Genomic DNA, 27,579 nt, shown 5'->3' with positions numbered 1-27,579 from the left:
TTAATTACCTGATAACCTTTATTGGAGAAGTGAAAGGAACTTTGAAACAGTGCATCATACAAGGTCTTTGTTTCCTATGTGTGTGAGGACGCTGCCCCAGTCCCGCACTCCCACTCAGCCACCCTATTTATTAAGATGTCATCCTGGTTGGGGGCAAAATGGGGGTAACATCTTAGCCAGTCTCACTTTTACATGGGCAGAATGACTAGAGAAGACACTGATACTTCCAAAGTCAGGCAGCCTGCTAAGGTCCCAGATCCTTGTCTGCATTGTGCTCTCCCACAGTGATCCCAGCTTTTGTGTAATTTACATGCACAGAAACAGTGTGAGCCCCCCACCCCGCCCCCAGTGTGGGCAGCAGTCTGCTCCACTATACCGAGATTTCCCACCCTTCCTCCACGCTCTCAGAATCTTCCAAGGAGGATGAAAACAGAAACTCAACCAAGACTAGAATGCTGGGAAGATACAGATACACAAAAGGACAACCATGAGGCAGGGCGGTGGCGGGGTTGGGGGGGCAATGGGACGGGACGCAACGAAAAGAGAGATCAAGACAAGAGGTTCAACTATGCAGTCACACTGCCAATTTAGAAAGATGTTAAGAGACACACTAGATAAAAATAAAACCCATCTAGCTCCCTTCTTCCACAAGATATTGTAATGCAGCAAGCAAAAATACTACATCCTTCTTGTAGTAAGCAGTTAGTATTCAACACTTTAACATTTATGGTGCATCACGTAAAAACAAAGTCATATGCTTTTGCACAAATCAAAAAAATGTAGCAAATCAATAAAATGGCAAAATCAGGAGGAAAAATTCCAATTTTCCCTCAAAATACAGAAAGTTTTAGATTAATTTGTGGACAATAAATGCTTGCGGCCCTATATGGAGCTTTTATTGCCAACTGAAAAATGAAAAAATCATCCTGACATAGGATGTTCCAAAAGCCTAATTCACAAAAAAAGGACAATTTATTCTACATTTAATAAAATGTTTATTTAGGATTGTAACACAAGATAAATCATGCAAGAGCTCAGTAAAAACAAAACAAAAAACAAAAACAAAAACAAAATCAAAGAGTGTAAGGAATGGCAATTGGTGCTGCCAATTAAGAAAAAAACTGTAAATCATTTTACTACCCAAAAGTGATATGAAAAACCATTTGATTCTGAGCACGGACATGGTTGTAGTAAGCTTTTGGAACTGTAAATTAAAGTGATAGGTGACTAACTTGTATTCCATTCCTCAGAGGAGCATAGTCCTAGATCCAACATAATCATTAAATGTCCCTCACATCCCACATTTAGATGGCAAGCAGCCCAGAGCCCCTGCCCACTGAGTTCTCTGACACCCTTGGGACAGTCTCAAACTCACTCTTCTTAGCGGGAGAGGGGGGCAGGCACCTTTGGTGACTCTTGAACGAGACTCCATCTACATTCAGAATCCAAAAATTTTGGTAATGAAAACCATAAGCTTGTGAGTCATCCTTACCAGCCTTACATGTAGTGTTGTGATGTCCAAGGGAGGATTTCCACATTAGGTGGGAAGAGATTTGAACAAAGATAGATCAAATTGAACATAGTGTCTCAGATTTCAAACAAATAGAACTCATCTTTTGGCAAAAAATAAATATAGTGGAATGCAAGTTTGATAGATGGAAGAATATACAATCTACCAACTGTCAAGGAGTACAATTTCACTGCAGACACCAAGAATCAACAGTTTCAAAGAATTAAAAAAAAAAAAGTTTGCACTTATTCCTCACAAAATCTTCACTTTTGGAACTACCCCAATTGAAGCTACACACTGAATTTATTAATACAGCATTAAGTTTCTTCGTGTAAAAAAATCTTTGTACATAGTAATAAAAAAAGATAAGGCAAGATGCATTAAACAGAAACCTTCTGGTTCTTTTCCTCTGGGTTCTTACAGAGCCACTGATGACTATTTGCAACAAAAGAGTTAAGTTTCTGATTTTCCGCATCACGCATCTTGTGCCTTTGCTGTGGTAAGAATTCTGTCCGAGCACCCTGAAGGACAGAGGCTGGAGATGGTCTTTGGCACTTACGCTGGCAGACTGAGCTTCTTTCCCTTGAGTACTAGAATTTGAGAGAGAGGAAGAGAAAACAAAAGGTTACTGGTATTGACAAGCTTATCGTTTCTTTCTTCCTGTTCCTAGAGGTCTGTCACACTTAAGACAGCACAGAATAAGGTACAAGGAAACAAGCCTTTGGCATCACGAGTCATTGGATTTTGGTGTCAATAAACAAACCCCCTGAACTATGAGTATGTCACACACACATATTTGAATTTTCTTCATGTTCCTTGATGTCACAGCAACTGAATTTAAGAAACACAAATTCGACTGAAATTGTCACTAAATTCACAACAGCATTTTCTTCTCATTACTTTCTCCCCTAATCAACATATAGTAAAATATAACTGTTAATATGTACAGAGGTCTATGAAATTTTGGACGTTAAAAAAGAGAAGATACATATGTCCCTGTAGCCAGCAATTCCACCATAAGGCATTATAATGTATACCAAGGGTTCTTGGCCTAAGTCTATGGTTGGGTTTCAGGGGTTCCTGAATCCCCTAAAACTATATGCATACATTTGTGTGCACATGCATTAATATGCTTTTTTTTTTTTTTTGAACAAACACCACAGTTTTCATCAGATTTTTGTGATGTTCGCATGTCCTATACTCACATAAATGTGAAAATATACATATACAAGGATACTGATTTAAGCAGTTTTTGTTTTTGTTTTTTTGAGAGAGAGAGAGAGAATGTGCGAGCTGGGGGGTGGGGGCAGAGGGAATCTTAAGCAGGCTCCATGCTCAGTGTGGAGCCCGACGTGGGGCTCAATCTTATGACCCTGAGATCATGACCTGAGCCGAAATCAAGAGCTGGACGCTTAACCGACTGAGCCACCCAGACACCCCATGCACTGGATTTTAATAGCAGCAAATCAGTAACAGCCTGAATACCCATGAACAGGGGGCTGAGTAAGTCAATTATGGTAATACACATAATGAAACATTCTCTGTCTACTGAAAACTATGGAGATTTCTATCTCCTGACTTGAAAAAATGTGAGGGGAGGGGGAACAAATTATGTATAGAACAGCACGTATAGCTTAACTCGTGTATCTGTGCATATGCATAGACATATCTGGAATTACACTTATCGAAACATTAACTATGATCATCTCTGAGTGGTAGGGTTTCAGGTGATTGTTTTCAGAATTATAAAAGCTGATTAAATTTCTTACACTAAAAACATGTTATTATAGAAAAACAATAAAGCCACAGAAAAGAAAAAGGCTGAAAACCCTGACCCAGATTTTTGACAGTCATTAAAATGTTTTTCTGAAACCAGTTGTGCTTGATGAGCTAGTGCCAGATTAGGAGCAGGGAGCTCCTAAAAACACACAGCTGTAGGAACAAAGCAGGGAGAAGGCAGCCCGTGGTACCTTTTGTAATGTACAGGTAGAAGAAGTCACAGTAGAGAATAGTCTGGACAACGCCGGCCACCACAGCAATGAGGTCAAAGAAGCCCTCGAAGTAGAAGCGCCAGATCCAGTTGACAAGATAGAGAGCGCGGTAGAGGCCCAAGAAGAACAGGTAGTGGGTGGTGATGGTCTCCGCCTCCCCTGTCTTGCTGATCATGAAGAGCTGAGGAAGGATAGCCACTGATTCCAGGTAGATGGAGAAGGTCCACAAAATCTGTAAGAGAAACCACAGGCTTCAGTCAGCACCCAGTACCCACCTGAGTTCACAGGAAATACTCCCGCTTTACTGGGGAGCAGCACAAAGAGTGAGGAGTCTAGGCATCGGAGGACAAACCAGAGTAGCTCGGCAATGGAATAAATCTCAGAAACTTGAGCTACATTGAAGAGGCACGACATTCCCAATGACAAGCTGGGTAACCCACACACCTCTGCCTCTGTGAATTTTCATTACCCATCTCTCCAGCATCTCCTTCCTGGTACAATTTGCTGTGAATCTACATATGTGTTTCTCCCAGGTAAGCTTGTCCCACTCCGAATCTAGGGCGCTCTCCGCCACGGTGCACGAGGCCGACAGCCGGGGCCTTCTACTCTCCCACTGCTGCTTTTCCTTACCAGCTGGTCTCCTTCACGGACTATCTCAGTATTTTCACCATGTTTCTTACTCTTTGGACTTTCTTGGTGTGGTTAAATCAAAGGGGTAAGTAACGAGAATTGTAATTACGTAAACACTCTGCCCAACTTGATTCACGTGGACGACAGAAGGCCTTGCACGTAGCCCTGGGAGTGTTCTGAATCCACGAGCAGCAGCTTCCCCAGGACGTTAAGGGAAGGGCGAGGCAGGGCTCTGTGGAGTGCAGGGCACCATGCAAACCACTTTTCCTCAACACACCCAGCGTAGCAACACTGCTTAGGGGATTTGCACACAGTATCAAAGTGCAACACCCTTACGTGAAGAACTGTGTTCCTCAAGCACTTGGACGGGCAAGGCACTGTCTTTTTGCTACCATGGAAGCCTGGTTTATTCTCTAGAGAAGAATCCGGCAAATACCTGGCGGTTTAATTCCTGTCTGTGATTTATTTACGCCAAATGGTGTATGCTGCGCCCGAAGCTTGCCAAATCAAACAAACAAGCCAGAACCACCCACACTATCTGCAAACATGTCTGTTTCCCTAAATAACCTCTTAACTAACCTCCAGAGGAGAGAAATCATGATTGACTAGAAAGGAGAGGCCTCCCACAGGGACCACCAGAAACTCCACTCGGAAGGTATCATGATTTCCGTCGTAGGTTGCCTTAAATTTCATGTAGATCAAGTACACCGTGGCATAGGAACAGGCAATGTAGATGAGCTAAGGACAGAAGAAAAGCACAGGTCATCCATACTTTACAAGGGCTCCAACTCCCTTGCCTTTCTACATCATCCATTTGCTCACAAAAGCAAGATTTTTTCCCTTAGCTTCTTTATTTTGAAACTTAAATACAATGAAGTTAACTTCTGGGGGGTATATAGATCTACTAGTCATATAACCACCACCACAATCAAGACACAGGATAGTCCTATCATGTAACCCCCCAAAAAACCTCCTTCATGCTGCCCTTTGTAGTCAAGCCCTTCCCCCAGGCCCAAAGTCTGGCGATAACTGATCTAGTCTTCTTCCCTTTTTTTTTTTTTTTTTGATAACTGATGTATTCTTGGTCCCTGCAGTTTTTGCCTTTTCCAGAACACCAAATAAATGGAATCATATAGTATGTCCCCCAAGACTGGCTTCTTTTAAGTACCATAATGCGTTCTCGATCCAACCATGTTGCTGTGTGCATTAACAACTGGTTCCTCTTTACTGCCGAGGAGCAGTTCACTGTCTGGGTGCAGCACAGTTGTTCCTCCACACACTACCTTCAGGACAGGTGGGCTGTTGCCAGCTTGGAGGACAATAGATAAAGCTACTATGAACAGTTATATACAGGCATTTGTAGGAGCCTAACTTTTCATTTCTCTTGGGTCAATACCTGGGAATGGGATTGCTGGATCATATGTTAAAAGTGTACCTTTAACTTTAGAAGAAACTGCCAAAGAATGCGTTTTTTAAAATTACATATAATGTATTATTTGTTTCAGGGGTACAGGTCTGTGATTCATCAGTCTTACGCAACTCACAGTGCTCAGCATAGCACATACCCTCCCCAATGTCCATCCCCCAGCCACCCCATCCCTCCCAACCCCCTCCAAAGAGTATTTGTAATCTCACTTTAAACCATTAGATAGCAGCCTACGGGGCGCAGTTCCACACCAGTGCGCCTCCCTCCAGCATGAGGCTATTTCTTAGCTAGTGCCTTTCTTTTCTTTCTTTCTTTCTTTTTTAAGATGTATTTACTCATTTGAGAGAGACAGTGAGAGAGAGAGAGAGAGTGAGGGGAGGGGCAGAAGGAGAGAATCTCAAGCAGACTCCCCATCAAGCGGGGAGCTGAATCCCATGATCCATGAGATTATGACCTGAGCTGAAACCAAGACTTGGAGGCTTAACTGACTGAGCCCCACCCAGGCACCCCTAGCTAGTGCTTTTCTAAAGAGAAGATACAATGTAGCCCACATTTAACTTTATGATCATTTTTACTTACATTGTGTTACTTTAACACAGAACATTCAGATCACTTCTATGAAATTCTGTCTGATAGCATACCAAAAGCAAAACCAAAAGGAAGGGATAACTTGTCAAAGCTTACAAGGGAGCTCACATAGGAGCACAGCTGTTCAAAGGCTTACAGTCGAGTTACGTTCTTTCACATTCAAAAGGTCAAACACCATATAGTCATGTAACCCAAAGGAAAAGTCTGTTATTCTGAAATTATAGCAATTTTCAAAATGCAGAATTTTAGGCCCAAGAACCAAAGGGGAGGTTTAGCCTCTGAATGGAAACAAGTGGGGTATCAGTTGGGATACCCAGTACTACTCCTCAGGAAAACCACCTTATGAAACTTATAGGAAAACATCTAGGCTTATTAAGAAAATGAGAGCAATCATCAAGTCCTCATATGCTTAAAAACAAAACAAAGACACTAAACTATCCCTGGCACCTCATCATGAAGTTATACTTGCAAATAAATAGTTGACAAGCTATTAAAATTGTTGGTCTTACCCATAAACCAAACTACCAAAAAAAAAAAAAAAATCAAGATTAGTATCTTATATTGTTAGAGTTCTCTCCACATACAAATATATGTATACATGTATATGAATAAGATAACATATAAATCTACATGTAACAACAAAACACATACATTTATACACAGAGTCTCCTCCAGCAGAACATCTGGCCAAGGCATGTGGTAGCTGGGAGGGTCCCTCCCCAGCGCCCGGAACATGGCCAGCCAAGATTCTGTCCCTAAAGGCTTAGGCAGCCACGGAGGTAAGCAGCTGCTTTTCTCCCCTCGCCTGTGCCTGGCATTTATAGTCAAAGCAATGAGCACATAAAACTTGGCTCTCACTCCTCTGATGTTCAGGACATGCTTGGGAACTAGAACCAAGCAAGGATCTTCTGAAAGCCAAGGATCCTGAGGGGATTCTTGCTCACATGCTTGTAATAACCTGCAGTTTTAACTTGCCTGGACAACAAGCAGGGACCTACCCTTTTTTTTTTTTTTTTAAAGATTTTATTTATTTATTTGAGAGAGAGAGACACAGCGAGAGAGGGAACACAAGCAGGGGGAGTGGGAGAGGGAGAAGCAGGCTTCCCGCTGAGCAGGGAGCCCGATGCGGGGCTCGATCCCAGGACCCCGGGATCATGACCTGAGCCAAAGGCAGACGCTTAACGACTGAACCACCCAGGCGCCCCGGGACCTACCCATTTTAAGTAAGCTAATTATTTCCTGAATACGAGGCTCCGGTCACTTAGCGATGAAGAATGAAATGATTATAGGTAACTCAAATTTGTTTCTTAGTAAAGACTACAGGCCCAAATATGGCTTTGTCTACTCTGACCTGTGCTTATAAAAAATGCTTTTTAAGTACCACACCAATAGGCTTCAGGTTAAACATGACTTCCTCAGCTGTGCCCACAACACTGCCCCGCATGCAGGTGCTCAGTAAGCTATGTAGAACGAATGAATGAAAGAAATGAGACTCCTACTGCACACCCTGAGAGCCCCATACTCCTTCACAGCACCCATCACAAACTGCCGTCATTCACGGAGTATTGGGATGATCCGTCTACTCTCCCCAACCAGACACTAAGACTTCTGCTCGTTTTCGGCCCTGTCCTCAGACCGAGGGAAGTGCCCGGCACTGTGGGTGCTCAGTAAGTCTAAGTTCAATGATGGTGCGAAACCGAGGCCTTGGCAAGCAGGGAGCATGCGCCCCCAGTGGTCCGCAAGATGTAAGGTGGTACACAAACATCCTGCATTTTAATCATTACACATTTGTTTTCATGTGGATTCAGAAAAAATAGGACACCAAAGCCATGGATACTAATGCTTAGGACAAGTTAAAAGGTTTTAGAAACACATTAAACGAATTATGGTACAGATGTTATTTAGGCATGGAAAGAGTAATAAAGATGGCACACAAAGAAGTTCATGGAACATGGAGTTAGCAGGAAAAGAAAGAAAAGAAGTAGAAGCCTACACATAATCCCTCCCACAACAGCAAAACGAGGTACTGCAGCGAGGAGTCCTGGCTTTCATTCCTCCTTCTGAACCAACCTGCTGGGTTTCCCAGGGAGTCTGTAATTTCGCACTGCTTGAAAACATAATAGTTATCCCTCTTTCTTGCAGGGTTATCAAGAGCTTTAGAAGTTTATCATACTCAAGGAATTTAAGATTAAAAAATCTCTAACTGCACAGCACTTTAATTAAACAGATACTCCTCTGAAACAGAAAATGTGCTTAATGATAATGCTCTTCCCACGTCTATGTACAAGGTGGTCTAAAAGTGCTTAGGTCGAGAACAGCATGTTTAGACATTATTCTAGAAGATGTCTAAGTACACAGCTGACACAAACTTAATAGTTTCCATAGGCCTGTGAATTATGGATAAAATGCATTCCATTGGATGCCATACCATACCTTCATAGATGTATTATATAGTGAAATAAATGAAGTGAAAAGATCCAGGTAACGAGTTGTGAAGACCAGTGCAAAGAGAAGCTGGCTTTTTCCAGAAATACCTGAAGAAACAAAAGGAACATATTAGAAAAGCCTGTCTTAATTGTGCAGGACTGTTGAATCTCAGATCTGTACCTCTGAGACAAATAATGCAAGATATGTTAAGGAAAAAAAAAAGAAGAAGAAGGTAGCGGGAGGGGAGGAATGAAGCGGGGGAAATCGGAGAGGTGGACGAACCATGAGAGATGATGGACTCTGAAAAACAAACTGAGGGTTCTAGAGGGGAGGGGGGTAGGAGGATGGGTTGGCCTGGTGGTGGGTATTGAGGAGGGCACGTTCTGCATGGAGCACTGGGTGTTGTGCACGAACAATGAATCATGGAACACTTCATCTAGAACTAATGATGTAATGTATGGGGATTAACATAAGAATAAAAAAAAATAAAATAAAAAAACAAACAAACAAAAAAAAAAAAAAAAAAGAAAAGCCTGTCTTAGAGAAGCTGAACGCTTCCCGCAGAGAATACTGCAGCAAGCGCAGATACGGAAAGTGGGCTCCAGGGTCAAAGGCTGATGTCTGCGACGACTCCATAAATGCGAGCAGCCGTAGTTTTCCTTTCACTCAACACTCCTGAACATGCTCCTTCAGGGAGGCTCTACCTCTGCAGTCTTACCCTGCTGGCTGACGATGGGAAAGTGCCTGAATCATTCCAGCGCCACTGTACCAGGATGTTCTGTTCAAGTGAGTATTTTTCTTTTTTTGAAGAGATTTTACTTATTGATTTGAGAGAAAGAGAGAGTGCAGGTGGGGGAGGAGCAGAGGGAGAAGGACCAAGCCGACTCCGCCCTGACACAGGGCTCAATCTCACCACACCATCCTGACCTGAACCGAGTTGGAACGCTTCACCGACTGAGCCACCCAAGTGGCCCTGAACACTGTATTTTTCGAATCTTTTTTTTTTTAATTTTTATTTATTCATTTGAGAGAGAATGAGATAGAGAGAGCATGAGAGGGGGGAGGGTCAGAGGGAGAAGCAGACTCCCTGCCGAGCAGGGAGCCCGATGCGGGACTCGATCCTGGGACTCCAGGATCATGACCTGAGCCGAAGGCAGTCACCCAACCAACTGAGCCACCCAGGCGCCCGAACACTGTATTTTTCAAATATATGCTTCAGGCAAGAATAATTTCACTAGTTCTGCTGGTACCTATTGTTGTAACTTGTCTGCTACCTTCAGCATCTTTCTTTCTACTTTAAAACAGTGTATCTCATGGTGACAAATCCTTCATGGCCTTGGGATCTAATCTGATTAAGGAGATGAGGAACCCAGAGAGGAACACTGCTACAGGGAAGAGTCTGAGCGTACCACCCTGGAACAGTGGTATGGCCTCCCAAGGCAACTTATTTTGTGAGGGCAGCATTTCCTGGACATGTTAAGATTTTTAAAAATTCCATGTCTTGGGCGCCTGGGTGGCTCAGTTGGTTAAGCGACTGCCTTCAGCTCAGGTCATGATCCTGGAGTCCCGGGATCGAGTCCCGCATCGGGCTCCCTGCTCAGCGGGGAGTCTGCTTCTCCCTCTGACCCTCCCCCTTCTCATGTGCTTTCTCTCAAATAAATAAATAAAATCTTTAAAAAAAAAAAAAATTCCATGTCTTAGATTCTTCACACAGCCATAAAAATGTTGCTCTGGATGCCATGGCAACAAGAGGGTGGAACCTACTACTATAGTCAGTCCTCAAAAGCAGCAGTCTTTAAAAAACAAAAACAAAAACAAAAAAACACCTTAAATCTGCTCCCACCTCCAACCACCAGTCCACCTCCAGAGCACTGTTGCGGCACGTGGAGATCAGCTGCGAAGTGTCGATGGTCACGTAGCATGTGCACTCAGCTTTTCTGACATCTAAATTCGGCCAAATATTTATGTGACAAAGGATGTGAACTATGGGTTTCAGATGAAGATTGAGCAAATTCATGAAGGAAACTGAATCCTACTACACATCAGAACCCACCCACCTTCCTCTACGTTGCAAACTTCACACCATTAAACATTTCAGTAAGCATGCATTTTAAAGAAATGTTGCTGCACCAAATTACTGGCAATGCTCCTATGGAATGTGAAAATTACATTGTTTTTAAATGATATTTTATAACACAATTCTGCAGGTTGTTGAAACTAAAAAAAAGCCTGGATACAAGAATGTTACTTTCTACATATGAATAATTGCAGTTCTAGTCTATTCACAAAAATACCTAAACAGAACCTGAAGAAAAAGTTGACTCCTTCTGGATACATCAGTAGTAACCAATTTCAAGGGTCAAAGGTGGAGATACAGACAGTCTGCTCCTTTCAGTTTTCCCCAGTAATGGGGAACTTATTTTCTTATCAGAGATCAATGTTCCAAAGGAGAACAATGAGGTTGCCATTCACACAGAGACATGGGAGAAAGAGAAGACGCGATGAAGGGGAAAAGGATAGGGAGCATGCAACTCACATTTGATATTGGTTGAAGCTTTGAGAGAGAAATTCCCAGTTCCTTTCCCATCTGGTTCTTTCCAATATTTTAAATTAAAAAATTATAGGGTACAAAAAGGCAAATTTGTTATAAAGGGTTTATTCTAATGGAACTTTGGAAGCCAGATAGATTTGCGATTTTTCCTCATTTTCGGCATCCCTATATTAAAAATCCAGGGCTATCATATCAATTTCACCACTCCCTTTGAGACCCAACTCACATACCACTTCCTCTGGTAAGTCGTCTTTGAAGACACCCTCCCTTGGTACTGTTTATCATTCAGCAAATACATAATGGAAACTACTTCCCACCAGCTGCTGCCCCAGCTCCTATTATGATCTTACAACATACACTGCAATTATCCGGTTGCCTGTCTTCCCTCTTCCCCAATAGACACTGAGATCTCCAAAGGTTGGGCTCATGTCTTATCCATTTTGTATTCTCTGTGCTCAGCACTGGGCCTGACATGCAGCAGGGCTAAGAAAATATCTGCCGAATGAATGAACAAATGGTCAAAAAGAGACAGAATTCATTTTATTTTCATGTCATGGCGTAAATTCTCATTTTGTGGTATTTTGGGATAACATTTCCAAGAAGTTTCTAAGTCATACTGTGTCTCTGTAACTGTCAATAGGCGATGTTCTGTGGGCTCTGCCCTAATTTACTGCCGACCAGAGGGTGGGAGAGCCCCTGAGCAGGAGAAGAGCGAGAGTCAGGCAGTGTGTGGCCTGCAGCTTGTCTCATGGTGCAGAATCCATGCAGGAACTGCCATGCTGGAAATCTAAGTGTGCTCATACAGTTCTACCCTATTGTTCCTGGACTGGGATCCTGATTAGGAAGTAGCAGCTTCTTCCTTTAAGACAGAAAAATTTTCCAGTCTTCACAAGATGGCAGAGATCCCAGCTGAAGACAGAGAGGGCAGGGGCAGGAATCTCCTTCCAGGGAGAGAACCTCCTGAAAGCCTGAGGGGCTCCCACAGTCACTTTCTCCCTGTTTGGGACCAAAGCATGTGAAGGCTGGCAGGTAACAAGCTCTCAAGAATACTCATTCTAAATGTTTCTGAAATGGCCATCCCAATACCAAATGCACCAAATATCCATATTAAGGAGTATGACACATTAAATGGAAATCAGTCATTAAACCTAACACCATTCCTATCTTTTACAGTGGGCCAAGTTAGGTTTAATAAAACCCTACAACTATACCCTACAGTGTATATTACTCTAAATTATGCTGCAGGTTAAAAGTTGCATTTCTTATATTCCCAGTGGTTTACAGAACAGAACCCTTGACCAAACAGAAAAGCTTTCCATGAATTATTTTTGTTCTGGTTAACAGCTGAGCTGCAACCAAGTCCCGTAGGTTAGACCACCAGGACAGTCTGCACTGTCAACAAGGCAGCATTCAACAAGGGCCCCAGGCACCATGCTCCAACCCATTGTCTCTAAGGATGTGGATACTCTCCTCAAGGCCATTAACTTTCCCTGGAACCAGCAGCCGAATAGTCAGGAACTGACTCGTAACACAACTCTTGTGACCTAGGGAAAAAGAGCCTCTGAAGCCAGACAGACTGGGTTTAAGCTCAGCCCCTGAACACCCAGGGTAAGCCTGGGCCCATAACATACATTGCGCCCCACCCCCAACCTCACTTTCTGCATCTCTCAAATGGGGACAAATTATGACAACTTTGTGGGACTGCTAAAGAAAAAGTGCTTTATATTATACCTGTCACGTTGCAAATGCTTGATAAATGACAGCTCTCACTATGTCCTGTTTTGTTGTTTTTTCTTGTTTTCAAAGAAATCCATGCTATTTAATTAAAAATTCCAACTGGGCTAAAATATAAGGAATAAAAACAAAAGGACCTTTTAACATCCCTCCCACCTCCATTTTAAATGCAACTTTCCAGGCTTTTTAAAAGCTCCTTTATGGGGCGCCTGGGTGGCTCAGATGGTTAAACATCTGCCTTTGGCTCAGGTCATGATTCCAGGGTCCTGGGATCGAGCCTCACATCGAGCCCCACATCGAGCCCCACATCGGGCTCCTGGCTCAGCAGGGAGCCTGCTTCTCCATCTCCCTCTGCCTCTCTCCCTGCTCATGCTCTCTCTCTGTATCCCTGTCTCAAATGAATAAAATCTTTAAAAAATAAAAATAAAAGCTCCTTTCTATATATGTGTTTGTATAGGTACCTACATATATGGTTGCCCCTTAAAGTGGGGCCACAGAATCTTCTGCTTTACAATTTGCTTTTTTTTTTTTAAAGATCTTATTTATTTGAGAGAGAGAGAGAGAGCACAAGCAGGGGGAGCAGCAGAGGGAGAGGGAGAAGCAAGCCTCCTGCTGAGCAGAGAGCCTGTTGTAGGGCTCGATCCCAGGACTCTGGGATCATGTTCTGAGCCAAAGGCAGATGCTTAACCAGCTGAGCCACCCAGGTGCCCCTACAATTTGTTTTTTTATCTTAACCTCTCAGATTTCTCTTCCCCTGTTAATACTTTTAGCTCCTTCTTGTTAATGGCTGCACAGTGTTCCATAGTGTAACCATACCTCATCTGCACAACCGCTCCATTAACGGACATTTGGGTTGTTTACAACTTTTTTATGAATACTACGTGAACATCTTTTTATCTATAAACAGTGTTTTATAGTTATTTAGGTACAAGGAACATCTTTATACCTATAGCTTATTTACACATACGGCAATTTCTGCAGTTCAGATTCCTTACAGTCACTGGTATAAATATATGAACATCAACTTTAAGTTTTGATAAGCAGTCAGATTTCCTCTAGAAAGGCTGTGCCAATTTTCGTATTCACTAACACCAAATGAGAATGGCCTTTCACACCCTTGCCTATGTTACATGTTATAAACCCCTTACTTTTCTCACCCAGTGAGGAAATGATGGTATGCATTGCTGTTTTACTGTCCAAGTTCCTAACTGTTAATGCGGCTGGGCATTCTTTCACGCTTAATGGGCCTCCTGTTATTCTTCTGTGAACTGCCAACTTTGCCCATTTTTCTATCCTTTTTATTTGTAGGATTATTTTATTATGTATGTTAGCTTTTTGTCACTTAGATATATTGCAGATTATTTCTCTCAGCTTATTGTCTTTTAACTTTGATGATATTCTGAATCGGTAAGTAAATTTGGGGAGATGAATCATCTTGCCTCCTTACCAGCCTATCTGGTCCTATTCAGAACCACGGTTACGAAAATACATTCAGGTCATCTTCTATGTCCATTAACAAAGTTTCAGACTTTTCTTCACAGAGGTCTTACCTACACCTTGCTGGGAAGTCATGGGAGCCTTCCCTGGAATCCTTCTAGCCACTTCACATCCACAGGATTTACTGCCTGCATTTAATACCCTTTATTTTTAATACCCTTTATTTTTATCTTTTTATATATGTCTTATTATTTCAAGTAAATTGCAACTTTCTTGAAAGCAGAGACTTTGATAGCTATAAGCTGCTGTTCTAAATTGTGTCCCCAGTACCTTGCACTCAATGGGTGGTCAACAGATTTTTTTTTTTAAGATTTTATTTATTTATTTGACAGAGAGAGACACAGCAAGAGAGGGAACACAAGCAGGGGGAGTGGGAGAGGGAGAGGCAGGCTTCCCGCCGAGCAGGGAGCCCGATGTGGGCTCGATCCCAGGACCCTGGGACCATGACCTGAGCTGAAGGCAGAAGCTTAATGACTGAGCCACCCAGGCGCCCTGGTCAATAGATGTTTGGGAACAATGATTAGTCAAAAGACTGGCACTCAAAAGAACAGAGGGGACAGCTGCTACAAAGAGGGAGCTGGGAATGTGATACAATAGCTTCCTGAAGTACTCAATGACCACAATAAAAGAGGAGTTTTTTGTATTCAAAATTATAACTGTCCAATTATGAGAAAAGCAGGGGACACTGGATGTTCCTGTCATGTATGGAAGGATAAAAAGTCTACAACAAAACCAACATAACAGCTAACAACAATCAAAGCAATAGATGGGGGAGGAGGGGAGAGACTAGGAGAGGGCGGCTGGGAGTCATGGATCTCAAAAGCACTCCACTAGTAATGTAAGCACAACAGATACAGCACTATTAATAACTATCAGCCAGCCTACAGAAAAATGTTGATAAGAAGTTCTTCATCTACAAACCAAGGCTTGTTCTCCCAAGGCTATCCAGGTCAGTGTAGAGGACAAGGATAAAGTGATAACTTGAGTGTACTGTGGATCCAGCTGCAACGATAGTTCAGGGATATGAGAAAGTCACACTTCATTTGGGCACCCCTTTGTAATGACAATAGCAGACAAAGACAGAGAGCTAAACCAAGATCAGCTCCCCTACCCTCACTTTAAAACAGGCCCTTTAAGGTGGTCATTCTCAAATTAGATGGTCAGGAAAACAGAATCTCCAGCTTCCTCACTAACCTGTCTCATCCCTTACTCTAAGGGAAAAAAGCCCCATGGTTCTGGCTGCAGGCATGTTCAAAACAGGTGCCCAAATCCTAAAATGAACCCCAATACCAGTACTGTCAAAGTGAGAAACACAACCTGAACGTACAAGTCTCTTATTCCAGTTATTTGAGAAACTCATATCAAATTCTCTTTCAAAAGCCTCTAAACAACTTTCATAATTTAGAATGGAAAAACAAAGCAGCCAATCAAATTTAGCATTTAATTCTGAATAAATGATCTCGGTGATTTTGATTTTTAAAAGGCCAGGAAATCTCATGTATAAAAACTAAAATGATCTTCAGTCTGACAAAGAGAATAGTTTAATAATGTCCTATAACTTCAGGTTAACTGTAGGAAGACTTGACAAATACACAAGAACTTAACTACTTATCTTCCTTATTATCTTGGCTGAAGTATTTTCTATTTTCCTAAATGCTCTTAAATCTCGCAAATGAAGATAGTGAATATTAAAAAACAAACAAAATAGCAAACCCTCTCACTTTCTCCATATTACTCAAGGTTTCCTTAAGAATTCTATACGTGGAGGTATACTAGCTTCTCCCCAACATCTTAATTTAGGTATGTGTTTAAGAGACAGCAAGCTTCAATACTTAAGGACTTGACAGAGAACGGGATTCTGAGAAATACACGAAAGAAAACTAAGAGACTCATAGAAAAATTTTGGAGCAAAAATCAAGATAAAAGTAACATTTTCTGAGTGAGGGGTGGCTGAAATGGGTAAAGGTAGTCAAAAGGTACACACTTCCAGTTATAAAATAAGTCCTGGGGATGTCATGTACAGCACGATGACTACAGTCAATAACACCGTATTGCATAGTTGAAAGTTGGTAAGAGAACAGATCTTTAAAGTTCTCATCACAAGAAAAAAATGGTTAACTATGTGTGGTGATGGATGTTAACTAAACTTATGGTGATCATTTCACAATATATACATATATCAAATCATTATGTTGCATACCTGAAACTAATACAATGTATAATGTCAATTATATCTCAATAAAGCAGGGGGGGGGCGTGACAGATTTCCTGAGTGCAATGAAAAGATGACCTAAACTACTGGTCTGGCATCAGAGTTTAAACTAAAATTACTTAGGCCAAAATAGACAGATACTGATTCAAAATCCTTAACTGTGAGTTTGCTTGTGTTTCAAGCCTGGCTCTACCATTAATTTCCTCACCTCCCTTAAGGCTCAGTTCCCTCCTCCACAGAATGGGGACAACAGCACCTAGCTCTTAAGGTCATTTTAAAGACTAGGTGGAAAAAGCTATATAAAGCATTTAGTGCGCCAACTAGTACACAGCACGTGCTTAATTGTCAGCTATCACAATTGCTGCAGTTACTTTGCTATAATTGTAAATCTTACAACTGAATCTCTCAGAATATGTACAAAATGAGAGATCACCTCCAAGCCAGACAACACTGGTTTCAGTACATGGACTTTGTAACATCCATTTTGACTGCTCAAAGGTCTCTTGTTTTTGCTTACTTCCTCGATCTCAGGTATGTTCTGGGGAGACAGGTGAGTCCTGAAGACAGCAGTCAGTGATGTGGGGTGCTACCCTAGATATGGAAATCTTTAGAAACTGATCAGGGAAATGGGATCTTTTACTGCCTGTGCAAAAACTGAGCTCTTGAATTCAAAAGTTATTTCACTGAGGCCATGGCATCAAAAAGAAGTTTAAAGAAGACACTGCATTTCAAGAAATCATTTAAAAATGTGCCCCTCTGAAGCTTTTAGGGTTAATGAAATGTAAAACTTCACAGCTTTTATCTGGGAAAGATTTGTCCCACTGCCTCCCAGCAATGCATGCATGAAATGCGTACTCCAGAGGCGGGAGTCGCCAACTCACTGGTGACGTGGAGCGAGGAATTACAGGAGACCACACGAGACCTCGGCGGTACCCGGCGCCGCAGGTTTAAGAGAACCCGTTATCAGATGGAGACACTTAGAGTTCGACAAACTAGCTCGTTTCTCAAAGCAGCACTGACGGTCCCCAAGAAATTCATTTAGGGACCTACACACACACCCCCCCACACACACACAGACACACACACACACACCCCCACCCCCCCATCCCCGTGGCAGGCGAGATCCTGGATCCCAGAGCTGGGGTGAAGCCCACAGAACTCTAGGGTCAAGTCTGACCCGACACCCTAACCTAAAGGCCAGCCCTCGAAGGGGCAGGGTAGGGAGCGGGGTGACTTCCCCGAGCCCGCTCCACCTCCCGGGCTGGCCTGGCTGCCACGTCAGGCCGAGCGGGCCGCGCTCCTGCCCATCCTCCTCCCTCCAGTCCCATTGATTCGCGGGCTCCCCGCACCTCCCGACCCGCCGCCCAGGCGCCCAGGCGCGCGGAGCTGCGCCCATCAGAGCCGAGGGCCGAGGGGGCAAACCGGCCGGACTCCCCCCCGGCCCCCGCCCCATCCAAACTTTTCAGACAGAATGGGGCCCCGCGCAGTCTGGCTGGCGCCTCCCCCGCCCCGACAGCTCAAGTCCGGGGGCCGACCCAGAGCCGAGCGGGGCCCAGAGCCGCGACACCCTGCCTGGCCTGGGCGCCCACCCCGAGTGGCCGCAGGGTACCCCCCGCCAGGGCCGATCCCCTGCCGGGCCAGGCGAGGGGGTGTGTCGGGCGCCGCAGGCCCGCGGGCCGTGGGGCGGCCGAGGTCGGCGGCTCCTCGGGGCGACCCGGCCTGGCGCCCGAGCCTGTCCGGGACCTGGCCCGCCGCTCACCGGCGCAGGAGCGCGTCTTCCAGATCTTCAGCAGCAGGATGACGATGGCCGCCAGGTGGGATAGGTCCCCCGTCAGCCGGAAGATGTTCATGGCGGCGGCGGTCGGCGCGGCGGCCCGGGGCTCGGCAGCTCAGGCGGCGGCGGCGGCCCCCGAGAGGAAGCGGCGAAGATGGCGAGAGCGGGCGCGACGTGGCCAGGGACGTGGCCGAACTGCCGGCGCGCGCGGGGCAGTCTGGGAGCGGGGGGGGGGAGCCGCTGCCAGGCCCCGCCCCTTAAAGGGGACGCGCCCAGCGCAGGCCCGTCCCGAAGCGCCCGCACAGGGGCTCCCTCCCCAGGACCCCGACCCCTCGCGAACTTCCCTCTGCCGGTTTCCGGCCTCGCTCGGGTGCCAGCGATTTCCTTTAAGTTTTTGAAATGACACTCCCTTGTGAGGGATTTTTCCCCCCCTCCCACTGATCCTAAGCGCTCTGCAGGCTTACTGGATGAAAAAGTGTAAGAGGAAAATAAACATTAATCCGCGGCGGGTTCGGTCAAAATAAGGTCGTTATTGGGGGTGCCCGGGAGGATGCGGCTTCTGTGGGGCGGGGGGAGCTTGAAGCTTTTACCATCCTGGGGACTCTCTTTAAGAGTGCAAAATTTGGTGGAAAAGTGAACATTTCTGTAGGATGAGAAAAGAAATCACAAGAAATTACAAGCAGAACAAAGCTGACAAACTGGATCCGCTGCATAATTTGCGGAACCCAGTGCAGATTGAAAACGTGGGGTGGGGGGCGCCTGGGTGGCTCAGAGGGTTAAGCGTCAGCCTTCGGCTTGAGGCATGATCCGGGGTCCTGGGATCGAGCCCCACATCGGGCTCCCTGCTGAGCAGGGAGCCTGCTTCTCCCTCTCCCTCTGCCTGCCAATCCCCTTGCTTGTACTCTCCCTCTCTCTGTCAAATAAAAAATAACAAATCTTAAAAAAAAAAAAAAGAAAAGAAAAGAAAACGTGGGGTCCCGAGTTCAAAAGAAGGAACAAAAAGGGCTGGTTAACAGTGCGAAAGTACAAAGCTTTCTCTTTTCTTTTTGCAGTCTGTCTCGGGGTGTTTTCTGTTTGCTATTTTATGCTGTGAATAAGAAAAAGTCTTAAATTATGATCAAGAGTTTCACAGATTGTCTTTATATTGGGCCATGTCAGTTTTGAATGCAAACACCGGAACACTTAAGTCCAATGCTTAATCGCTGAAAGAACACGATTCATATTTCAGGGCTTGTCCTAGAGATGGACACAGGCCAGACCCAGGAAGAGGGGAAGGATGAAGAGGCGGTCTCCCCAGACACAGGGCAGGCCGGCGAGCACTCCTTTGGGCATGGGGGTACTGGATGAGCTAGTGCCATGAGGCACGTCTGCTCTAGATTCCAGTGGAGTGTGCACGTGGGCCTGATGGCTGGCTGCTGGTTCCCTCTTAACCAGCTGATATTTCTGGGGCAGGGAGGTCCAGCCAGGAAGCTCCCCTTTCCATGCACAACCCATAGGCAGAGGACAACCCTCAAGGGTATTGGAACCTTAGTGCCAGGACAGATGAGGTGCCTGGATCAGGGGATGGTCAGGCTTGCCCCGGCCGAGTTACCCACTAAGCGGTGGGATGGCCACCTGCTCAGAGAGGACACAGGGCTCGAGAGTTCAACCAGACCCACTCCAACCCAGCCGGACCCACCCATACCTGCACCCAGGCCCCTACCTAAGTGGAGCGTGGCAGTGGTCACTGTCAGGAGCAGAGAGGACCCAGGGCACAGGGGAGCAGACAGCCTAGAACCCATCTTAAGGAGGTAAGGAGGCGGCAAGAGTGGAACCATGCAGGAGCCAAGGCTCCAAGTCCCCGCTGTATGTCCCATTGTCTCATTGGACCTCACCAGCAAAACACAAATTCAAAGATAAAATTATTAAGAATTTGAAGACAGTGACCACAGAGCATTAAATCTTAATTGTGGGGTCCATCTGTCCCTGTGAAACTGCATTGGTCGCTCACTCATGAACTCAGCCCTGCTGACAGATATGGCAAACAGCACAAAATCCTGACAATATCACAGTATTTTTATTAATAAATGACCTTGTACAATTCTGTAATACCCTTTACCTCCTTTTTTCAGTGTATACTCTTTGGACACCTCTTCTTATGCCAATGATTTTTATGTGTGTCTGTGTGTTGGGATTAAAACTTAATAGTGCAGAACATTGTAATTTTTTTCTATTTTGTATTAAGATATAATTGACATATAACATTATATCGGTTTCAGATATGTAACATAATGATTCAATATTTGTATGTGTTATGATCACTACAATAAGTCTAGTTAACATCCGTCACCATACAGAGTTACAATTTTATTTCTTGTGATGAGAACTTTGAAGATCTACTCGCTTAGCAACTTTGAAAAGTACAATACAGTATTGTTAACGATAGTCACTGTGCTTTAAATATCATTCCCAGGACTTATTTATTTTATAATTGGAAATTTGTACCTTTTGACCCCCTTCACCCATTTCTCCTGCTCCGACCCAGACAATAATTTTAAAATATTTTCTGTAGAGAGAATAGAAAATGATCTTTTCTCCAGCATAATTGATTGAAAAATACTTCAGTCAATCAAAAATAGTTCAAATGATAGTTTGGAAATGTTTCTTTCATCTTCCCAAATGGTCATGGATAATATCAGGGAAATTTTTAGGACAGTTGTCACATTTGGGAAAACCTCAAGTTACTTCAGGTAAAAGCTGCAAGATTTGGGGGCATTTCTACTTTTCCTGTGCAGGGACTTATGTGATACTTTTTGAATTAGTGACGCTAATTAACCAGCTTGTTGGCACTTCTTGTTGTATTTCATGATTTTGAAATATGTCCACAAATGACTTGATGGTTCCCTTAAGAGGGGAGTTTAATGCCTCTCTCCTTGAATGTGGGCTGGATTTAGTGACTTGCTTCTAATAAATAGAATATGGCCAGGGCACCTGGTGGCCCAGTTGCTTAAGTATCTGACTCTTGGTTTCGGTTCAGGTCATGATCTCAGGGTCCTGGAATCGAGCCCCAGGCTCTGCGCTTGGTAGATCTGCTTGGGATTCTCTCTCTCCTGCTGCCTCACCCTGCTCATGTGTGCTCGTGCTCTCTCTCAAATAAATAAATAAATCTTAAAAAAAAAAATAGAATATGGCAGAGGTGATATCATGTCCCTTCTGAGACAATGTCCCAAAAGGTATTCTTTTGTCCTCCTTGTTCTGTCAGATCATTCACTCTAAGAGAAGCCAGCTGTGGGCCGTGAGGACATTCAAGCTGCTGTATGGGGAGAGTCACGTGGTAAGAAACTGAGTCTTCCTATGAACAGCCATCAAGGACATGTGGCCTTCTGCCAACAGCCTTGTGATCAAACCATCTTGGAAGCAGCATTCCAGCCCCAGCCCAGCGTTTGGATGAAAGCAACCTCAGCTGATGTCTTCACTGCACCTGTTGGGGAAATATAATTAAAAATAAAAATCTCCTGGTGCCTGTTTGGCTCAGTCGGTAGAGCATGCAACTCTTGATCTCGGGGTTGTGAGTTCGAGCCCCATGTTGGGTGTGGAGATAACTTAAAAAATAAAATCTTAAGATAAATAAATAAATAAAATCTCCTGTCAACACACTAAAACCTCTGCTCAAAATGTAAAAAAAGAATGAAACAGTTTTAATATTGGATAAGTATCAAACCAAACTATGACGTGAGTCATGGGCAGTCTGCTAAAGAAATTTCAAAGAAAGAAACGTCACCCTTTTGTATAGCTAAGTAGATACAAGCCGTTACACATATGTGAGTTGTCTTTATCTAGAAGCAAAAAGAAAACTTGCCATCTTTTTTTTTTTAAAGTGGGCTCCACGCTGGGCTTGAACTCACAACCCTGAGATAAAAGACCTGAGATCAAGGGGCGCCTGGGTGGCTCAGTTGGTTAAGCGACTGCCTTCGGCTCAGGTCATGATCCCGGAGTCCTGGGATCGAGTCCCACATCAGGCTCCCGGCTCAGCAGGGAGCCTGCTTCTCCCTCTGACCCTATCCCCTCTCATGCTGTTTCTCTCTCTCTCTCAAATAAATAAATAAAATCTTTAAAAAAAAAAAAAAAAGACCTGAGATCAAGAGTCAGTCGCTTAACCGACTGAGCCACCCAGACGCCCCATCTCATATCTTTCCAACAAGCAGAAAGTTATAACTTGGAGCCTGGCACATAAGCTAAACTCCCACAGAGACAGGGAGACAAGGTGCCATCCACCTTGGTGTTTGCATTTCAAAGAGATGGCTCCACAGCCCCCCAAGAAAGACTAGGATGCAAAACTGGCAAGAGATTTATTTAGCTTTTAAAAAGATTTATATACATCTGAAAGAGAAAAGATTGGAGATTACAGGTTTTTTAAAGGAAATGCTGAAAGAAAAGGTATGTGTGTGTGTGTGGGGGGATCTTTCCCTATTGGCACCAGGGATTTAATTTTTTTTTAGATTTTTATTTACCCAACCTCATGATATTTCCTGAGCCAGAGGCAGCCAGCTAAGTCAATCCCAAATTTCTGGCCTTCCAAAACTGAGATAACGAATATTTGCTGTTTTAAGATACTAAGTTTTGGGGTAATTTGTTACCCAGCCACAGATAACCAAAACAGGAGTGATGCATAAAATATGCAACTTCATCCAAAGACACAAGATGTTTGAGTTCCACCAGGGCTCATGCCTCACCCAGGGGTACAGAGGAATTGTGATCATTCTATTTCCCTGGACTTCCATAAAAACAAAAATGAGTCATGTGTCCATAATTGTATAAGCTGGCACATTGTGCCTATTCACGCAGGAGAGAATTTCCATTTTTGATATGGCGTTGTGGAGAACTCATTCCTCCGCTTACCCTTTTACACTTTTACTGGCTGGAAGGATTTTTTTGCAGACTAGCTTCTGGCCCTCTACCCTCACAACCTGTTTCTCCCTCACAGAGATGCACACCCCCACCCCCACCCCGTGCCCCAGATCCCCTTTCAAGAAAGGGCTTGCTGCCCAGTTGTAGGAAGTGTGGTCAAGATCCACCCGTCAGCATCTTCAGGGCTGGCCTCACCTACAGGGTGCCTGCCACCTCACCCAAGGTCATCCCTACCACGGGGCAACCCATATCTGCTTCCGGTGATCGTAAAGGCTTGGCCAGTTCACCTCGGACGTTCTAGCAGACTGCACTTAGTCCAGAACTCCCATCGGGTGGCCGGAAGTTTGCTGGGCCTGTGTAAAGATTTGCCTTCTCCACGCCCAGTCCTGCTTCTTCTTCTTCCTTCCACAAGTATAGATTTGCTGTATAGATTCCCTCCAACTGTCTGGGCAGTGGCTGCTCCTGGAGAACCCATCCTGTGACAGTTGGAACAGGGAGGGGTCACAAGAAAGCGGGTGATTAGATGTGGTTTTGGAGCTGGCTGGCCGTGGCTACCCCATTGGTGGGTGGAGCACAGACAGCCCCTAACAGAAGGTAGACATTCAATTAGGAAAACTTTAGCTGGTGGTGGACTGGGAGGGTGTATCAGTGCAAGAGAATACACTGGTGGGTACAATGTCAGGTGGGGGGCGCCTGGGTGGCTCAGTTGGTTGAGCGACTGCCTTCGGCTCAGGTCATGATCCTGGAGTCCCGGGATCGAGTCCCACATCGGGCTCCCTGCTCGGCGGGGAGCCTGCTTCTCCCTCTGACCCTCCCCCCTCTCATGTGCTCTCTGTCTCTCTCATTCTCTCTGTCTCAAATAAATAAATAAAATCTAAAAAAAAAAAAAAACAATGTCAGGTGGGTACAATGTCAGGTGAACTTCGTGGAGAAAATAGTAGGCACAAGGAGGATGATGGGATTGGGGAGCCGCCGCTGCAAGCCACTGATACTCAACATCTACAGAAAGACAATGAAGAGGTGAGAACAAGTTTAACAGTCCCTTGAAAGGCAGGCTAGAACGCCAACGGATACAATGGCTGTGTGCAGGGAAGTCCCCAGCCCCTGCGGTGGGAGGAGGGGAGTCAGGGCTCAAGCCCAAACCATCAAAGACCAGGGGCTGAACTTGAAAGTCACTTAGTGAACTTGCCCAACCAAGACGAGTCTGTTATGTCAAGGGTAGGGCCTTGCTTGAAAAAACCTGGAATCCAGACACATAGATTGGAGGTATTTGGGTGAAGCCTCAACCATTTCTAGCTCCCAGGGCTACCCTGATACTTCGGAGCCTGGGGCCGTGCCGCACTCCCCACCCTCCCCCGAGGGCTAGCACTCCCTGGAGCTGGAAGGCCATGTAAAGGCCTCTCCACACCAGGCAACAGGTGCTCCTCTCAGGACCAGCCCTGACATGTTTGGTTCATGACCTTGTCCCTACACCAAGGGAGTTGGTACAGGTGTTTCTGGAAGCATTCACCCACGGGGACAACTAGCAGTCACATAACTACATGGAGAGGATTGTGGGTCCCCTACATATGCCCCACTGAACTTCAAGCAAACATATACGCAATGCAGCGTCCCCTTAGCCAGATCCCAAAGTGCCCGTGGTGCCTCCAGGAACACTTAGAATGTGAGGGAAAGAGAGGTAGAGTAGAGACAGCAAGTTCAAATATTTCACTTCTGCAAAATTTGCAAAAGCATATGACCCTGTGAATTCAGTGTTAGAAGCACCCTGCCAGGGTCTTGGTAGCAGCCTGGGTAAGTGAGGGCCCCAGAGCTTCAGCTTCACTCATTCCATGGTAAACAGACTGCCAGGGGACAATTTGTCCTGTTATTATTTTTTTTTAATATATATGCCACATATATAATGTAAAATTGCATCTTATTTGTAATAGTTTAAAACAGTATAATCATTCTTTCTCATCATTAATTCTTTCTGAACACCACTGTTCCATGGACCTTAAGCTTTTATTATACCCCTTCTATAATAGAAAGGAATGCATGCTCATTATTGGAAATTTGAAAATCGAAAAAGGTAAAAGTAACAGGTGAAAAAATAATCACCTGTAAGTCCACAACTTAGAGATAATAGTAGTTAATGGAGACCTTGTCTGCTCCACGGCAAAAGCTCAGAGAAGATGCAGTGTTGGGTGGGGGTCCCTGCATGACAACATCCCAATTCCCAGGGAGGGGCCGGAGTTATAGAGTCTTGCCAACTGTGGGGTGGGGTTGGGGGGAATCTAAACCATGTCCTGAATTGGGTGTTCTACAAATATGGACTTGTTTGGGAAGACTGGGGGGAAGCAATGGGAGCCCAGCTCCAGAGAATCCTGTGAGCCCCTGAGGGGGCTCCCTGTAGGAGAGGAGCGAGGAAGAAGAGGCTGCTACTAGAACAGCCTGCCTCTAGTTATCCTAGCAGGAAGATCTAGGTGGAAGGCCTGGGACAGCTCTACCACTGGAGTCTGTAATTAGGGTACTAGCCGTTCTTGTTTTGTGGCTCTTTGATGTAGTAAAACCTGGGGCGGGGGGTGGCAAGGTGAGTTATTCACCTTTCTCCCTCACAAAGAGTGCCAAGTGGTTATAAGTCTGGGGGATGTGGCTGGAGACCTCTGCAGGCTCTGTCCCCCATCCCCCAGCTCCCAGGTGGGAGGGAAGGGAGACCAACCGGCAGGTGTGGCAGAGGGATTTCAGCAGATGGAGTCCAGGGCTGGGCAGAGCCTCAGCACTGGCAAGATAAGGGGGAGCGTGACCATGTGTGGTAACCCTCAATAACCACACCACCTGGTAGGCGTGTGCTTGTGAGGTCTCTTCTGCCTGGTTCTGGGATGTGCCTGTGACTCACGTTAACCCATACAATGAAACAGAAGGGATGCTGTTCTGACTCGGGGCCTGGCCTTCAAGGGGACTGGCAGTTTCCCCATCCTGTCTCTTGGGAAACGTGTTTTTGGGAACCCTGGGTTGCTCCAGCTACCTGCTGGGGAGGCCAGGATATGGGGAGAGACCTACACAGCATGGCTGAGCTGGAAGAAAGGTAAAATATTGTCAAAAGCCAGAATGACAAAAGAGCAAGAATCCAGAGAAGAAAAGAAGGCCTGGATCTAGAATCAGCCCTGGAGGCTTGTGTTGATGGTTCTGGGCTCAGAAGGACACAGGAGAAAAAGCCTGTACAATATGGCAGAGGGTTAGGGTTGGAGACCTGCATATAAAGTGGGGCCCTCAAGAGGTGGGACGCTCAGTATTTACATCAGAGTGGAAATCAAAGAGGGTGAAAGGCTTCTTTTATTTAGCCTTGGGTCTGGGTGAAGGGAGCAAAAATAAAAAAAAAGTCTCCCTGAGAATTTTTTTTTTTAAGATTTATTTATTTATTTGAGGGGGGGAGTAGGGGCAGAGGGAGAGGGAGAGAGAGAATCCTGAAAGCAGACTCCCCACTGAGCTCAGAGTCCCATGTAGGCTTGATCCCAGGACCCTGAGATCATGACCTGAGCCGAAGGCAGATGCTTAACAACTGAGCCACCCAGGCGCCCCTCCTTTGAGAATTCTTAACACAACCCTACCCACCTATGAGTTTGAGGCTGAAATTCATAGTACCTGTGTGGCAAAACAAAACAAAACAAAACAAAACCACCAAGAGAGATGCACTTCATTTTTTTAAAGATTTTATTTATCTGAGAGAGGTAGCAAGAGAGAGAGTATGAGCTGGAGGAGGGGCAGAGGGAGAAGCAGACTCCCCGCTGAGCAGGGAGCCCGATGCGGGACTCGATCCCGGGACTCCAGGATCATGACCTGAGCTGAAGGCAGGCGCTTAACTGACTGAGCCACCCAGGCACCCCAGAAATGCACTTTAAGTCCAGACTTTAAAGAATTACCACAGGCAAGTTTCCAAGAATAAGAATTCTCAATACAATATTGCAAAAACAAACAAAAAGCAAAAAAACACACACAAGGAGAAAGCCACTGTGAGATAGAAACAGCAGAAATGAGACACTGCAATATCGGACTTGCAGAAACTTTAGTTATTAGAATTAGTAGACACATAATAAAAAATTAAATGTGTTTAACATGTTTATGTAGATAAAAGGAGAAAAAAATATGAATGGGAACCAAGAGACTATAAAAAATGATCTGGCATAGTTGAAAAAGAACCAAATATAACTTTTTTTAAAAAAGATTTTATTGGGCGCCTGGGTGGCTCAGTTGGTTAAGCGACTGCCTTCAGCTCAGGTCATGATCCTGGAGTCCCGGGATCGAGTCCCGCATCGGGCTCCCTGCTCGGCAGGGAGTCTGCTTCTCCCTCTGACCCTCCTCCCTCTCATGCTCTC

At 44.9% G+C, this 27,579-nt stretch overlaps 1 protein-coding gene across 2 annotated transcripts; it reads right to left on the bottom strand.

Moving 5' to 3' along the window:
• Positions 1-18,535, bottom strand: KDELR2 (KDEL endoplasmic reticulum protein retention receptor 2). 2 transcript variants are annotated; one of them, XM_081819283.1, is made up of 5 exons: positions 18,326-18,528; positions 8,579-8,679; positions 4,711-4,869; positions 3,481-3,733; positions 1-2,100 (listed from the first exon to the last, which is right to left on the bottom strand). In XM_081819283.1, exons 1-5 carry the CDS (start codon positions 18,414-18,416, stop codon positions 2,066-2,068), a joined length of 639 nt encoding a protein of 212 aa, XP_081675409.1. In that variant the 5' UTR covers positions 18,417-18,528; the 3' UTR covers positions 1-2,065. The 2 variants fall into 2 exon arrangements, with proteins under 2 accessions (XP_081675409.1, XP_081675410.1); XM_081819284.1 differs by lacking the exon at positions 3,481-3,733 and having other exon boundaries at positions 18,326-18,535.
• Positions 18,536-27,579: the final 9,044 nt, after the last annotated feature.

The sequence above is a fragment of the Leptonychotes weddellii genome, chromosome 5 (assembly GCF_054177405.1).
Source record: "Leptonychotes weddellii isolate Sample4059 chromosome 5, ASM5417740v2, whole genome shotgun sequence".
NCBI lineage: Eukaryota > Metazoa > Chordata > Mammalia > Carnivora > Phocidae > Leptonychotes > Leptonychotes weddellii.
The sequence above is the reverse complement of the archived record's forward strand: the minus strand, read 5'-3'. Positions and strand labels throughout refer to the sequence as shown.